The sequence below is a fragment of the Scatophagus argus genome, chromosome 6, assembly GCF_020382885.2.
Source record: "Scatophagus argus isolate fScaArg1 chromosome 6, fScaArg1.pri, whole genome shotgun sequence".
Lineage (NCBI taxonomy): Eukaryota > Metazoa > Chordata > Actinopteri > Scatophagidae > Scatophagus > Scatophagus argus.
Window position 1 is genome coordinate 2,304,234 of NC_058498.1, and position 14,048 is coordinate 2,318,281.

At 48.0% G+C, this 14,048-nt stretch overlaps 3 protein-coding genes and 1 long non-coding RNA gene across 10 annotated transcripts; 2 read left to right on the top strand and 2 right to left on the bottom strand.

Annotated features, from left to right (window-relative positions):
* Nucleotides 1-184: 184 nt before the first annotated feature.
* On the bottom strand, nucleotides 185-4,278 carry si:ch211-191a24.4 (uncharacterized protein LOC100150331 homolog). Of its 5 annotated transcripts, none has more exons than XM_046392128.1 (4): nucleotides 4,118-4,278; nucleotides 3,574-3,714; nucleotides 2,847-2,965; nucleotides 185-2,212 (listed from the first exon to the last, which is right to left on the bottom strand). In XM_046392128.1, exons 2-4 carry the CDS (start codon nucleotides 3,663-3,665, stop codon nucleotides 1,563-1,565), a joined length of 861 nt encoding a protein of 286 aa, XP_046248084.1. In that variant the 5' UTR covers nucleotides 3,666-3,714; nucleotides 4,118-4,278; the 3' UTR covers nucleotides 185-1,562. The 5 variants fall into 5 exon arrangements, with proteins under 5 accessions (XP_046248084.1, XP_046248083.1, XP_046248087.1 ...); XM_046392127.1 differs by having other exon boundaries at nucleotides 3,574-3,696; nucleotides 4,118-4,276; XM_046392131.1 differs by lacking the exon at nucleotides 4,118-4,278 and adding an exon at nucleotides 3,838-4,090 and having other exon boundaries at nucleotides 3,574-3,696.
* A 285-nt stretch (nucleotides 4,279-4,563) lies between these two features.
* Nucleotides 4,564-6,547, top strand: c6h8orf82 (chromosome 6 C8orf82 homolog). Of its 2 annotated transcripts, XM_046392134.1 has the most exons (4): nucleotides 4,564-4,589; nucleotides 5,085-5,223; nucleotides 5,321-5,369; nucleotides 5,627-6,547. In XM_046392134.1, the coding sequence occupies exons 1-4, from the start codon at nucleotides 4,579-4,581 to the stop codon at nucleotides 6,124-6,126; spliced, it is 699 nt and encodes a 232-aa protein (XP_046248090.1). In that variant the 5' UTR covers nucleotides 4,564-4,578; the 3' UTR covers nucleotides 6,127-6,547. The 2 variants fall into 2 exon arrangements, with proteins under 2 accessions (XP_046248090.1, XP_046248089.1); XM_046392133.1 differs by lacking the exon at nucleotides 4,564-4,589 and having other exon boundaries at nucleotides 4,906-5,223.
* A 338-nt stretch (nucleotides 6,548-6,885) lies between these two features.
* Nucleotides 6,886-8,497, bottom strand: LOC124060809. Its single transcript, XR_006843634.1, has 3 exons — nucleotides 8,483-8,497; nucleotides 7,415-8,178; nucleotides 6,886-7,302 (listed from the first exon to the last, which is right to left on the bottom strand). It is a non-coding gene; the product is annotated as an uncharacterized LOC124060809 (long non-coding RNA).
* On the top strand, nucleotides 7,590-14,048 carry naprt (nicotinate phosphoribosyltransferase). 2 transcript variants are annotated; one of them, XM_046392126.1, is made up of 13 exons: nucleotides 7,590-7,836; nucleotides 8,784-8,911; nucleotides 8,997-9,079; nucleotides 9,253-9,383; nucleotides 9,873-9,988; nucleotides 10,480-10,676; nucleotides 11,124-11,261; nucleotides 11,362-11,446; nucleotides 11,544-11,624; nucleotides 11,712-11,814; nucleotides 12,304-12,461; nucleotides 12,947-13,054; nucleotides 13,187-14,048. In XM_046392126.1, the coding sequence occupies exons 1-13, from the start codon at nucleotides 7,590-7,592 to the stop codon at nucleotides 13,271-13,273; spliced, it is 1,662 nt and encodes a 553-aa protein (XP_046248082.1). In that variant the 3' UTR covers nucleotides 13,274-14,048. The 2 variants fall into 2 exon arrangements, with proteins under 2 accessions (XP_046248082.1, XP_046248081.1); XM_046392125.1 differs by having other exon boundaries at nucleotides 11,121-11,261; nucleotides 13,187-14,046.

Below are 14,048 nucleotides of genomic sequence, written 5' to 3' on the forward strand. Positions count from 1 at the left end.
CTGTGTCCTCTGTCTCTGTGTGGCCCATTGTGTGACAGCGGAGAGGGGACGTGCAGCAGTGATGTCATGGCTGGCAGGAAGCCTCCGGAGGGGACAGAGCGGGACCATGACAGCAGACTGACAGAGCTCTGGCGCCCCCCACAGGCTGTTTGCTTAACCATAAACAGAAAAGTCTTGAACAGCATCACATTCATGGAGGTTTAATTTGAGTTCTTGCACAGTTTTAGTATCAAAATCTTCAGACTTCAGTATAAAAACAAATTAATTAAATCGGTACACACATTAAAAACATTTGTAGAACTCCCTGTATGAGTTAACATACAAACAGTTCACTTTAAGATGTACTCAAATGCAAAGTTAAATTGAAGTCTGGCTCTCTTTGATTGACGTGGCGTCACTGAGCCCAACAGCGATGATCCTAAATCTGAAGAGGCTGCTTATTAACTGATTCAGAAGGTGACGCAGCATCATCAGAGGGATGAGTGGAGTGTTTAACGTTGACTGTTTACAAAGGTAAAATGGGTAAATTAAACTGCACAACCGCAGTGTGAGATGCATTAAAACAAGTACAGTATGGCTGCTTACCGATGCAGAAACTCAAAAATGTTCTACTCATAATTTACTGTGACAGAGTTTTCATCTCTTTGAGTCTAAAAAGCTTAAACACTCATGTTGTCCTGAGCTGCAGAGACGGAACAAGAGTGTAAAGGCATCAAACCTGTCAGGAGGGAAAGGCAGCTTCTTTTGCAAGTCTGTTTCCACACGTGGTTGTGAAAAAAAAAGGGTTTCCTCCATCTTTGACAATTCAGCCCCTTTTCCTCTGAGCTACTGGTGCACTACCTTACAGTACCAACATCATACAGCCGGACACTTTGAACTCTGAGTGGCTATCAGATCTGACAGATGTTGTGCCAATATAAAACACCACGAGTTCAATATTAACCTCACCACAAAGGTCAGCCAGCAACATGTCAATTCACTGCACTAACAAGAGCAGCTCACAGCAACAGGCGGAGCGACAACCACCCAGTGAAGCAGCAGCAGGTGAAGCAGCAGCTCAGAGCCATGCAGACACACACATTTAAACATTTACAGTCAGTGGCCTCCACTAGCCCTCCTAACATTAGCTGCAGGATACAGAGCAAAGGGTGTCAGAAACTCTAAGCAATACATGAGACCTTATAATTCACCCACGCTCTTCCTCTGTGGATCAAAATAAAACTTAATGTGAGGAAGCACAAAAGTACCTAAGAAAAAAAGGGCGTCTTTCTGGGGCTCTGTGGGACGTAAGACGTGCAAAAACGTCTTCATTGCTTTTGATTAGCTGTCACATTATTGTAAACTCTGTATTTTTGGCCTCGTCAGGACCCTGTAGGCATGATGATTTAGGCATTCTTCTCAGTGATCTGAGTGGTCAGTGGGCAGATGGGATCAGGACTGGATGTGATGCTGTGAACACGGCCTGCTTCAGGCAGTGAGGCAGCTTTGTGATACCAGCAAACCCCAGTCCAGCCAAAAGGCACAGCCAGCCCACTCATCTGTGACACAGCAGCGTTTCTCCCTCACACGGAGGTGGTTTCTGCCCTCCGCGGGGACCTCGGTGGGCGGGCTCGGGCCTCCGTCTCTCTGCGTTTTCGCTCCTGCAGGTAGCGCTTCACTCTTCGGATCGTCTGGACGGTGAGCACGGTGCCGGCGGCGTACAGGATGGCCGTGATGAGCCCAAAGAGAGCCACGGCTGCATCCGCCCCTCCCACATCGCAGGACATCCAGGTGTAGCCGTTCCGCGCGTACAGCCTCTCGCGCTCTTTACACACATCTGTGGAGTTGACCCCGATGACGAAGTGCAGGTAGAGCCCCACGGCCACCACATACGCCACTGCGCCCACTGCCTGAAACACCAGCGCTCCGAACAGAAGCTTGCGGGACATCAGGTGGGGCGGTTTGTTCCCGGCCACCACAAACAGCAGCGAGACGACCCCGAGGGTCAGGCTGAAGGCGATGCCGCCGTAGATGCCCGGCGCCCTCATCTGGCTGTACTGCATGTCCAGGTCTCGTACCCTCTGCAGCTCGGGGCCCTGCAGGTTTATGTTGGAGTTGATGTCGAAGCCGCCCAGCCCGCCCATGGAGGTCATGCCTGATGTCACCATCTGAGCTGCGACCACGCAGATCAAGACCAGACTGTTGGTCAGTACGGCGCAGATCAACACGATGCCTGAGGGCAGAAACGGATGAACATCACATGAAGGTCCAGACTCAGGAGGAAACAAACTGTTCCTTCAGTCTGATGTACGCAATACACAAACAAAGTGTAAAAAACTGTGTGAACAAAAAATGCACAGCAGTAACTAACACAGTAAACTAATCAGAAGAGTTTAAAGACACTGAATTGTGTGCGTCCATAAGCCCCCACCAAGAATGAGGATGAAATATGAAATCCAAAAAATATATAAATATATCAAATTTATAACTGATATGAAAATGAAAGAGAGAAATCCCTTCAGAATATTAAAGGAAAAACTTTCACCTTTACTTGAAGGACAAAAGAGCCAAATCACTAAGTAATTATTTTTGTGGTGGTTGTCAAGCACTTTGAGCACAACACAAAACGCCCTGTCATTGACATTCCTGTTCTGTTGCTTAGTCCAATCAGAACGAGCAGGAGAATGTGATGAATCCACTCGAGTTTTCTCCTTCATCACAGGGCCATGCTAACCCGCCAGAGTCTAAGCCTCTGAGCGCACCACAAAACCGGTCTGTCCGGTATTCACAGAGAGAAGGACTGAGACAGAAACCAAAGTCTGATCTGTGATGCGGCAGCCTCCACTGCAGCCTGACTCCAGTCTCACCTCTCCTGGAACAAATGTGGGTGCATTTGGACTCGTGGTGATCCACTCGAGGGACCTCCCGCACATGTTTGGGGGGAGCGTTGGATTCTCTGGGGTAGTACGGAGGTCGAGACGAAGACCTGCAACACGCAAAGCGCAGAGGAAGTCAGCTACCACAAGTTTGGCATATTTGGGACAAAATGTTTTCACCTGCGGCACTGAACCCTCAGGTGTTTTGTCCCACTGCTATTCCAACTATTTACTGAGTCCAACAGGACAGACAAAATGTTATTTGATATGTGACCCCATGATTTTAAATATTATAGCAATACTGTGGTTGAAACTGTAGGGCGGCTACACAGCCCTGCATCACATCATGTTTTCTTCACTGGATGGACACCCCACACGGCACTTTGTCCTGTTTCACCTGCCACAAACTGCACCAGAAAGACACCTTCATGGCCCCCTGCCCACCCTTTGGGTTCACCAGTGGTTTACTATCATGATTTCTTAATTGAATCTATCTAATAATTCTTTCTAAGGTCATTTAAGAATGGATAATGTCTCCGTCTCTGAGTATTTATTTTGTCTTTCCTTTGGTGCTGTTTAAAATGTACCATAAATGTCCCAAAAGATATGAAAAACACTGAGTTTAAAACTGCCATCCACTCATTTACCAACTCAGGCCTCGGGTTTAATATTCAGTATTACGTTACACAGGTGGATTTCGTGAGGCGTAGTCACACACCTGTCAGGTGATGAGCGTCGGTCATCCCGGTAGTGTCGGTGGTCTCCGTTTCTGTCCCGGTGTCCCCGGTTTGAACGGGGCGGCTGGCTCATACCTGCTGATCGAAACGTCTGCACGAACGACCTTTGAACAATACAGAAACTGTTAACGTTACCGCACAGCAAACAGCGAGTCAACATTTATCCGACACAAGGTATTTTACATGTATTACCTTATTATTATTTTATGTTCATTTGAGATAACACACGTCCTTGAAGAATCTACCGTTTGACGTTAGCTGGACGTCACATTAAAACGCTGTAAACTTTTACGTAAGTGGCGTACGCTGTTATCGTCGTTTAATCGTGAGAAACAGACTAAACAGACACTTGTCTCAACGAGGAAGCTGTCTTCACGTCATGTGAAGACACATCGGCGTATGTTTGTGGTTTTAAAAGCGGTCAGAAACAGAGACAACATCGCTCCGCAGCCGTCGTGAGAGTTAGCTGGTTTAATTAGCTCGTCTCGCTAATGAATTAATTCAGCCGTTAAAAGATGAGCTTACTGTGAGTGGATGTGGATTAAAGCGCTCCAGAGTCCGACTATAACGCCATTGTTGAATCCTTTAATCGTTCTCGGTGTGTCGTCAGAGTCCAGGTAGAGGCAGCTCCACCCTACCTGAGGGAGGAGGAGGGGGGAGGCGGAAGCTGATCCAGGTTCGGGCAGGTGGGCGTCTCTGTTGGTCCCCGCCGGGACTTGGTCCTCCCCGGTTGTTCTGGATCGAGTTCAAGTGGTTCGCCAGCTCGTTTGAATCAGCCGCTTTGTGTGCTGTCAGTCCCAGAGAAGCCATTGTTTGTTTTTTAGGGGATGTTGGTGGCGTTTAGACAAGAACAGCAGCAGCCTGTCTGTCTGCATGTCTGTCTGTCGTCTTGTAGAGGAATGTTGTTATTTTAACAGCCAAAAGATTTACACGAAGCTCCCCGAAGAGCTCCGTTGTGTCCACGCAAGAATATTTCAATTTAAATCATGTGTCTCTGGTGATTTCTTTAAATGTTAACTTTAAACCTAGTTTGTTTATTTAAGTAATGTTTACTATTTAAAATGTTCATATTTATTTGTATGTTGTATTCTGTGTATTCTTTTATTTTTAGAAGAAAAACATAAGGTGAGAGACCAGCGTCTGACTGAATTCTAAGCCGATATCTATTTATTTATCTTTATTTTTCCTTTATTCATGCATTTACTGTACTTTTCGGTATTAAAAACAAAAGTACCGCCGGTGTCCACTAGGCGGCAGCAGTCAGAATCTTGCACAGTGTGTAACATCTAAATTCTTCCGGGTTGTTCCTCTGCACTGACGCAGGTGTAAACAATAACATGGGTGAAGGGTGCGGGTGAAGCTACAGTTGTGTAACTTTGCCTAACAATAGATTTTCCCGGTCAAAACATTGTGATTCCGTGTTTATTCCGGAACACACTGCTGGTCTGAGCTCCTGTTCCGCCATGTTGTTTCTCCGGACTGCGGTTCTCAGCTGCAGGATTCTGTCCGCTCCACGCTGTCTGCCCACCGGCTACACCGACGCCTTCAGGACCACCTCCACATACATCCAGGGCCAGAGCCCGGAACCACGCATCAGAGAATACTTCTACTACATTGATCACCAAGGACAAGTGAGTGTACAAACCGACACAAAACCTTCAAAAATGTCACCAAACGTTGGATTCTGCTGCTAACGCGACGTGTTGTTTGCTTGACTGGACGTTACAGCTTTTCCTCGATGACACTAAAGTGAAGAACTTTGTCACCTGCTTCAAAGGTAAAAGGAAATAACACACACAACGCACCTTAAGGAAATACATTCAAACAGACAAGAAAACGTCCTGATTGGTCTGACAGAGGCGACCTGGCCTCTCAGTAAGGTCCTAAAACAGCTGCTCGCTGTAGTGTTTTAATCAAACAAACGGGAGAAAATGGTGCGTTTGTTGGGATACGTTTTCAGCAGTTCACTGCATGGTGTGTTTGTTGTGCGACACCTCAGCAGCTCCTTCTCCATGTTTGCCTCTTGATTACCAGATAAACAGTTCCTGGCCTTCTTCTTCAGTCGGCTTCGGTCGAATCAGACCGGTCGCTATGAGGAGGACTTCCCCTACTTGTCCCTCTGTGGCAGGGAGAGGAACTTCCTGCGCTGCGACGACCGTCCTGTGGTCTTCACCCACCTGCTGCAGAGTCCTGCAGGGCCAACGGGAGCCACCGGGGGTCAGGAGCTGCTGTCATACTGCGGTGGGGCGGAGAAGCTGTCCGTCCCCTTCTGCCCCGCGGCACTGTTCATGCATCCTGTCAGCGGGCGAGTTTACCACCCCTGCTCAGACAAGGGAGGGGGCGTCGGTCTGGTCAGGTCGGCTCTGGCCATCGAGCTCAGCCCGTTCTTTGTTTACGCTCAGGGGGATGGCCAGTCGGGAGGACAGCCCACACACTTTCTCTGGAGGGGACAGAAGCACACGCTGACCAATGAGCTCTCAGGACTCCTTCCCAGTATGGAGGAGACCAGTGGGCACCAAGGAGAGCTGGGATAAGAACTGGAACCGGTCACGGTTCTACCTTAGATCTTGACGTGCTTTCCTGTTACATGTTCAGATGATCCATCAGTGTCCTCGCTGGCAGTGAGAAGAGACAACCACTGTCTCTGATTGGTGATCACAGTGTGATTGATGGTGTTTGAAGCCTGGGTAGATGTTTCCTTCTAATTTATGTGACGCGTGAGAAGTGGACTGCAGAGTGTTTCATTCTGTTTCATTGGCTTGTGACCACAAGATCTACGTGGTTGTGAAGATGTGTAACTATCCAGTATGGCACCCAAAAAAAACCAACAAAAACGCCAAACCTGCTGTAAAGTATGAAAAGATTAACACTCATAATAGCAGCAGTCGTTCATCTTGAAAGCTGCTTTTAATGTTGTGACCATTGACACACATAAAGATGGCCGACACGTCTCCACTTCCTCCCACTGTACAAAAGTGAAGCCTGATGCAAGTGCTGCCATCTTGTTCCAGTGATGTCATTTGGAGCCAGAGTCTGTGCAGTAGCGAGTTCCGGCATTGAGTTCCCGTCTTTTTATTTGGGCTTCACTTTTGGGGAGCTCTCATGTCCTCCAGTGGATCTGTGTCTGCATGTTGAAGAATCAGTCACATTCAAATCAAGCAGCCTAATATATTCTATTAATAAAGCAACTGCAGTGTCTCTTATGACAAATTTACTGACATAATAAAATAAATAAATAAAGTACTGAATCAGATAGTAGCTTTTAATTCTCTGGACATGCGGGAAACAGACTCTGACATTGTTAGTGTTTTTATTAATCCCTCCATGAGAACAGGACCTTGTTTTGGGGTTTGATAAGGTCTCCATGACGAATATTTTACAATCTGCTGAATACATGACATCAGACAAATAAAGTGAGGTACTCTGACAGTCTTTTCTCTCATGGTTCCTTCTTTGTGCTCTTTAAAGTAGGCCTAACTGAAGTGTGTGCAGTACAAACCGTTTCTAAACTACATTTATTTGAAGAGGACACGTTGGCTCATGAAAACTGATGTACAAACAATCCAACTAAATAATTCGACCTGATTAACATCTCTGCTGTGTTCCTGTTGGCTGCAGGCCTTGTAGTTTTTACATGTTTGCACAGTGAAAGTCTGGAGCGTTTCTCCGACCACTGGTCCTCCATCACAACACAACGTGGATCAGCGACCCTGGAAAAGGTAAAAGCAATGAGAACCTTAACTGATGTTGTCCAAAGATTGAGCACACGTGACCGGCGGGCGGAATATTTAGTCTCGATAGACAAGTAAAACATCTGCATACCGCAAAGCGTCGACGTGAAACCGGTTTTGCAGCTGATTTTATTCCCAAACACACGTCTGCCTGCTGTCCCCGTCTTGTTCCTGCCTCAGGAGGCGAACGAGTCAGCGGAGCCTCGGAGAACTGCAAGTCCCAGAGATCTCGGCATCAGTGAACCTGGAGCCAGCGCTCGAATAACATGGCAGCGTCGTCCAGAGACACATGTGGGGCCACGGAGCGCTCTATCCGCGACCGGGTCCCCCCGCTGCTGACGGACCTGTACCAGTTCACCATGGCGTACGCGTACTGGCGGGCGGGCCGACACCAGGACCCCGCAGTGTTCGAGCTCTTCTTCAGGGACAACCCGTTCGGCGGCGGCTTCTCGCTGTTCGCCGGACTGCACGACTGCCTGCTGTTCCTGCGCAGCTTTCGCTTCACGGACGACGGTGAGGGGGGTCGACTCGGACCTTTTAATCGTCTCCAAGTGTTTAACCGGCTGCGAAAGGTTCGATCTGATTAGTGACGTGTTATTTTGCAGCAGATCGGCGCGACGTTGTTTTCCGCTGCGCTTGCGCAACACTTCGAAGCGCGACAACTTTTCATTCAGAACACGTGAAAGCCGCTGGGGGATTTCGGTGAAACTTAGCTGAGAACTTAAGTACACAATAATAATCCATACTCTCCTGTTGTGCTGCATCAGCTCGAAGGTTTGGATGCAACAAGTTTTAAAATCCTCTACTCAAGTGAAAGTAGCGCTGCTGCAGAGCGAAAACACTCTGACACAAGTCCTGCATAACAAAAAAGAACAAAATCAGTGGCATCAAAATACATTGAAAGTACTGAAAGCGAAAGTACTCAAAGGGCCCATCACAGAATCGCGTTTGTTATTTGGATTGCAGTTATTGATTACTCAGTATGTTCATCTCTTTATCCCCTCAGTGTTATCAGCCTTTAACGGCTTGATGATGTTTCTCTGTTGGCTCAAAGTCATCAGAGTTGGACTTTGAATTATGGACATAAACATCATTGAAATGTTTTCACATAGTGGAAATTGTACTTTTGGATCTTAAAATACCAAAGTAAAGTACCTACTTCAGTTAAGTATTTGGTCACCTGCCAAGGCTGTAATCAGCAAACTGTCACGCAACACGTTTAGTGTAAACCCGATCACAGTCGCACCACAGAGGTCTGTCGGTAGCTGCTGGAGTAGATAGACTGTTCACAAAGGTTGTGCTCAGTCAGTTGTAAGTGTGTGTGTGTGTGTGTGTGTGTGTGGTAAGACGTGAGGCAGGAAGGACATGATTGTGTAAGAGCACATGTGTTACATTGATGAAGGACGTCCTCTGTGGTCGGCCTCACTGACTGTGTTCCAGTTGTGTTTTTGTGGATCCAGATGTGGGGTTCCTGCGCTCCGTCCTGCCCCCCGCCACCGACCCCGCCTTCTTCCAGTTCCTGCGAGGCCTGGACTGCTCCGGCGTCACACTCCGCTCCGTCCCAGAGGGCACGGTGGTGTTTGCAAGGGTGAGCTGCAGGGCGAAGGTCAAAGGTCACATTCAGTCAGGGGTCAGAGGGAGTAACGTGTCCCACATGTTGAAAACATCTGCAGGTGCCTCTGATGGAGGTGGCGGGTCCGCTCGCTGTGGTCCAGCTGCTGGAGACCAGTTTACTGTGTCTGGTCAACTACGCCAGGTAGCAACCAACACACACAAACACACACATGTTGTTTAGCAGTTTTCTCCATCAAACAACAGTAGTGCAGCGTGCAATCACCCAGTGAGCAATAAACAGCCGTGAACAGAGCCATACGCACAAAATACAACAAAAAACAACCGGCTTCTGTTCTGTCTCTTCTGTTCTGTCAGTCTGGTGTGCAGCAACGCCGCCCGTTTCCGCCTGGCGGCTGGACCCCGGAGGAGGCTGCTGGAGATGGGCCTCCGCAGGGCTCAGGGACCAGATGGGGGCCTCACGGCCTCACGGTACACACACATCGGAGGTGAATGTTGTGTTCTCTCTCAGACGTTCATGTAGGGGTGCAGCAACACCCACGCTGTGTCGGGTATTCGTCATCAGAGTCAGATTATTCTCCGACTTTTTGGTCGTGTTGGCTACAAGCGGCCGAGTTAAATCGTGCCAAAGGGGAAATTACAAACAGCCTGCGATATATTTCTTTTTTCACTCATGTCAGGCCATTTGTCTCTGAGGTAGATTCAGTTTCCCTCCCACTCAACCTCTGGAAGAATTTGGAGGAATGAGTCTTACACAGTTTGTCTCCAACTAAAGGTTAACATTTTGTGATTACAAGTCAGAGCTGAAAACATCTGATAACACATAAACGACAAGTGAACAAGAGCCAAGAGTTGACTTGCAGCAAATTCTCTTCATAGCGACCCAGAATGAGTTTTAATGAGTCCGAGTGTGCATTGAATTTGCCTCGTGATAATGTTGGCACACCCACAGACTGACACCAGACTCTGCCTTCCAGGGTTTGATCTCACCAGTAACGTTCAGGCTGGTTTCCTGTTCGGGATCCCCGTCACAGGGACCATGGCGCACTCGTACGTCACCTCCTTTAACTCCTTGGAGGAGGTCTCGCCTCAGGTGAGTATGTGTGCTCTCCTCTGGGCGTCCTGAGTTGACCACAGCAGAGCTTTCACACGTGCTCAGCTCATTAACTACTGGGTGTTAACTTTATTATCAATCTTTATCCAAAGCCAACGTGAAGCACAGTGAACAGTTTCCTGCTGCTGATGCGCAATTTTAGATAATTTACAATAATTTAGAAGAGGAGCAGTTAAACTCAAGCTGAACACACTAGTTATTGAATTACACTAATTTACTGTGGCTGGAAGCTCTCAAATGTCAGTTGAGGACGCAGAAGTCCGTTAATTGTTAGGAATGTGTCATCGACCTGATCATGTGAGGAGACCACAGTGCAGGGAAATGTGGGCAACAGCGACTGCAGCTTCATGTGTATAATGTTTTTAAAACTCTCTGTTGGTGCATTCAGAGACAGTCTGACACCTGAGATTTTACCGCTCAGGTTTCACATGCAGCAGCCAGTCTGAATTTGTCCCTCTGTTTCCACTCAGACTCTGGTGGCCCAGAACGGCGATCCCGATCCAGTCGACTTCATTTCGCTGACGAAGGGCTGGCTGAGTCGCGTGTGTGAGCTTCTTGGAGCGGAGTCCGGGAGAGTTCGTGAGGGCGAGTTGGCCGCCTTTCTGTCCTACGCCGTCGCCTACCCTCAGAACTTCCTCCCAGTGATCGACAGCTACAGCGTTGGCTGGTAACTCGTGATGTTGATGTTGGACACACGATGTCTCCTCCTTCTCTTTAAAGTCTGTTCCGTGTCATGTTGAACGTTGGACCAGGATAGCTCTGATGTCACAAATCATGCTTGCTGGCTCCACCTCTTAAATTCAGATTTTCACTGAGCACAGAGAAAATTTACACTCTCAGAAATGAACGTGAGAACGACCTGACAGACTCTGCACCACTCTGCATCCACCAGTAGGAACAAGAAAGTATTTTAACAAAATTGTCTGAGGATTCTTAGGATTTTGCTGCTCTAAGTTGTTTTGACCAGCAGGTGTCGCTGTTGTGCACTGAGTTAAATGAGGTTTGGAGTAATGAACCTGTTAGTGGCACAATGTGGTGGATCCTCATGTCACTACAGATTACTGCACTGCACTCCAGTCTGAGCCACAGCTAAATGTGCTTGTCATTTCAGCAGTGGTCTGCTGAACTTCTGCGCTGTGGCCTTGGCTCTGTGGGAGCTGGGCTACAGGCCTGTCGGGGTTCGTCTGGACAGCGGGGACCTGTGCAGGCAGTCAGTTGAAGTCCGTCGTGTCCTCAGGCTCTGCAGCGAGCAGTGAGTGAGGTGTTGCGTTGTATGTACCACACTCCTCCAGAACCCTGAATGTCTCTTGTTCCTCCTTAATCTCCTCCCTTTGTTGGCTCCATCTCCATAGCTTCTCCATCCCTGCCTTTGAGTCGCTGATCATCGTCGGCACCAATAACATCTCGGAGGAAAGTATGCTGGAGCTGAACGAGAAGGTGAGCTGACTGAGCATGCGGATTGTTGACGATGAACAGGAAGCTTCTTTTATGGTCTTCTTCCTCTCCTCTGATGTTCTGGATGTCTTCGTTCCAGGCGAATGAGATCGATGCTGTCGGTGTTGGCACACACCTGGTCACCTGCACAAAACAACCCTCCCTGGGCTGCGTCTATAAGGTAACAGCTGAGACGAACATGCTCTCTCCAGATGGTCCGAGATCACTCTTCCTGTCATCGTAACGCGTGTGTGTGTGTGTGTGTGAGCTGGTGGAGGTGAGGGGGAAGCCCAGGATGAAGATCAGCGAGGACCCGGAGAAGAGCACCGTCCCCGGGAGGAAGGACGTCTACAGGCTGGTGGACGCTGAGGGTGAGCATTCGTCTTCACCACTTTTATTTTTCTTCTTTTTCTCTGATGGAACTCTTATGCCAACAATATGACGAAATACCAGAAGACACAGTTTATACCATGGAGACCTTCACCCGCTCAGTGAGCAGAACATTATTTAGAAGATCTTTGCATTAAATTTGTTGGATTACCCCAAAACAGACATCACATCTGCCTGTTTTATCCATTTCATTTATTTTTCTAGATAATTTAATATATTATATAGGATAAAAATTAAAGTAATGTCGATGTTGATGCTAATGTTAGCATTTGAGCTGAGCCCAACAAGTCTAGTCCAGAAAAAGTCTCCATCAGGGAAATAAACCCTTAAGAAGTCCTGCCGTCGCCCACCTCTTTACATTAACTACGTTATTTTCTTCTCAAGTGGTGAGAAGTGTCTGCTCATTTCCACCCAACAGTCTGCAAGGAGCGTCGAGCTGCGCTCCTGTACGTTTTCCTGCTCTGTTTCAGGTCATCCTTTCCTGGACCTGGTGTGTCTCGCTGTGGAGTCTCCCCCACAGGCCGGAGTCTCTCTGAGCTGTTACCCTCTGGGCTGCGATGACTCCTGCATCTCCGTCACCCCAGCTCAGGTCACCTGTCTGCGCCAGGAAGTGTTCATCAAAGGACAGGTGAGGATGGACCGTGACCATGAGAGCACATCAGTGCGTTGTTCCCGTTCCATCATCACATCCATATATTCGGGTTGTCTTGTGAGTCTGAATGAGGACTGAAGTAACTACACTCATACAGTCTGATCTGGATCTTCTCTGTCTTAACCCATAAACCACATCTGTAAGCTGCGACTTCAAGGATGCTGCGAGAGGTTTTTAGAAAACACAACAACAAAACACAGAAAAGAAGAATTCCATCTGTGTGATCCTTAAAGTGCAAGAGGGCGAAACACAAGGCAGAAAAATGTATAAAAACATTTGATAGCCATCACAGTCCACAGCGTTTATGACAGCAGCAGCAACATTCTTTTCACTGCCTTTAAGAGAATCATAAAAACAGATGATCCTAAAGTCCCTGTCCTGGAAAGCCCTGGACAAGAAGACAACAGTGCAGGACAGTGTAGGAGTCTCGTCCTTCTGAAAGTGTCTCCTACTCTTTCTAGATCGCTCACCCTCTGTGCAGCGCTGCAGAAACCAGAGCAAAGGTCCAGAGCTCCCTGCAGACTCTGCACCCTCGACACAAGAGGCTGCAGGAGCCACACTCTTACACCGTGAGTCCGACACACAGACGCAAAGCCTGCATCCAGGGCTCGACCGGACGCCATTCATTCCTGGTCACAGACGCAGAAGCCGCAGGAACAAACTACGCTCTCATGCACTGATGTTTTATTCCCTCCCACCAGGTGGCGCTGTCAGAGAAACTCCACGACTTGGTCACAGAGATTCAAAAAGGAAGCTCCAACAGCAGCAGAGTTCTCGTGGCCAACTAAAGAAGCCTCCACACAAAGTGCCTTACAGTTAGCCGGTCTGAGCGAACCCTGACGGAGATAACACCAGCCCCACACACACACACACACACACACACACAGGTCGTAGGTCGCGTCCCGGTGCCTTCAGAGCTGATGCCTAAAACACTGCTACTTTACATGGAGTTTAGTGCCTCTGAAGTCCCAGCAGGGACAGACGGAAGCAAATGAGAACAGAATGGAATAGAATAGATGGCACTCGGGAAACACAGCCAGTCCTGATTGTTGTGGGGTACAGCTTTAGCTTACAGCTGTCATTAAGCTGCACTTTACCCATAATGCTCTTTTCACCCGAGACTTCCTGCCACACAGTCTGTGCTGTTCATGGGGTCTCTGAAGTTATTACTTATTATGATCCATTCATGAAGGTGGTCTTAGAGCGCGCTCAGATGCTAAAGCCACATCCGGAGCTGAGCCGTTTTTTCTGGTTTTGATGGTTTTAAGAGGAGACTGTCAGCTTACACAGAAGGATAACACCATCACTGTGGAGCACAGTCACTCACGCTTTCCACTGGCAGATGATAAATAATCCTGACCTTTGTCCTCTCTCACTCCTTGCTTTTGTTTAATCTGTGATCCGAGTGTCAACAGTATGGCGAAGCGTCGCTGCTAAAAATCAACACACAAAACTCAAACCTGTTTTAATACACAAAGTCAAGCCAACATTGAATATTCTGTAATGTTTTCTGATTGGTTACAGCAGTAATGAGAGGAAAACTCCTGTAACCAGAAACCTTCC

Coding starts and splice junctions, on each gene's coding strand:
- naprt (XM_046392125.1), top strand. CDS start 7,590: ATGGCAGCGTCGTCCAGAGACACATGTGGGGCCACGGAGCGCTCTATC. Junction 9,989..10,479: donor TGGAGGAGGTCTCGCCTCAG/GTGAGTATGTGT, acceptor GTTTCCACTCAG/ACTCTGGTGGCCCAGAACGG. Junction 10,677..11,120: donor GACAGCTACAGCGTTGGCTG/GTAACTCGTGAT, acceptor TTGTCATTTCAG/CAGTGGTCTGCTGAACTTCT.
- c6h8orf82 (XM_046392133.1), top strand. CDS start 5,056: ATGTTGTTTCTCCGGACTGCGGTTCTCAGCTGCAGGATTCTGTCCGCT. Junction 5,224..5,320: donor ACATTGATCACCAAGGACAA/GTGAGTGTACAA, acceptor TGGACGTTACAG/CTTTTCCTCGATGACACTAA. Junction 5,370..5,626: donor CTTTGTCACCTGCTTCAAAG/GTAAAAGGAAAT, acceptor CTTGATTACCAG/ATAAACAGTTCCTGGCCTTC.
- si:ch211-191a24.4 (XM_046392128.1), bottom strand. CDS start 3,665: ATGAGCCAGCCGCCCCGTTCAAACCGGGGACACCGGGACAGAAACGGA. Junction 2,966..3,573: donor CGACGCTCATCACCTGACAG/GTGTGTGACTAC, acceptor TGCGTGTTGCAG/GTCTTCGTCTCGACCTCCGT. Junction 2,213..2,846: donor CCACATTTGTTCCAGGAGAG/GTGAGACTGGAG, acceptor TTCTGCCCTCAG/GCATCGTGTTGATCTGCGCC.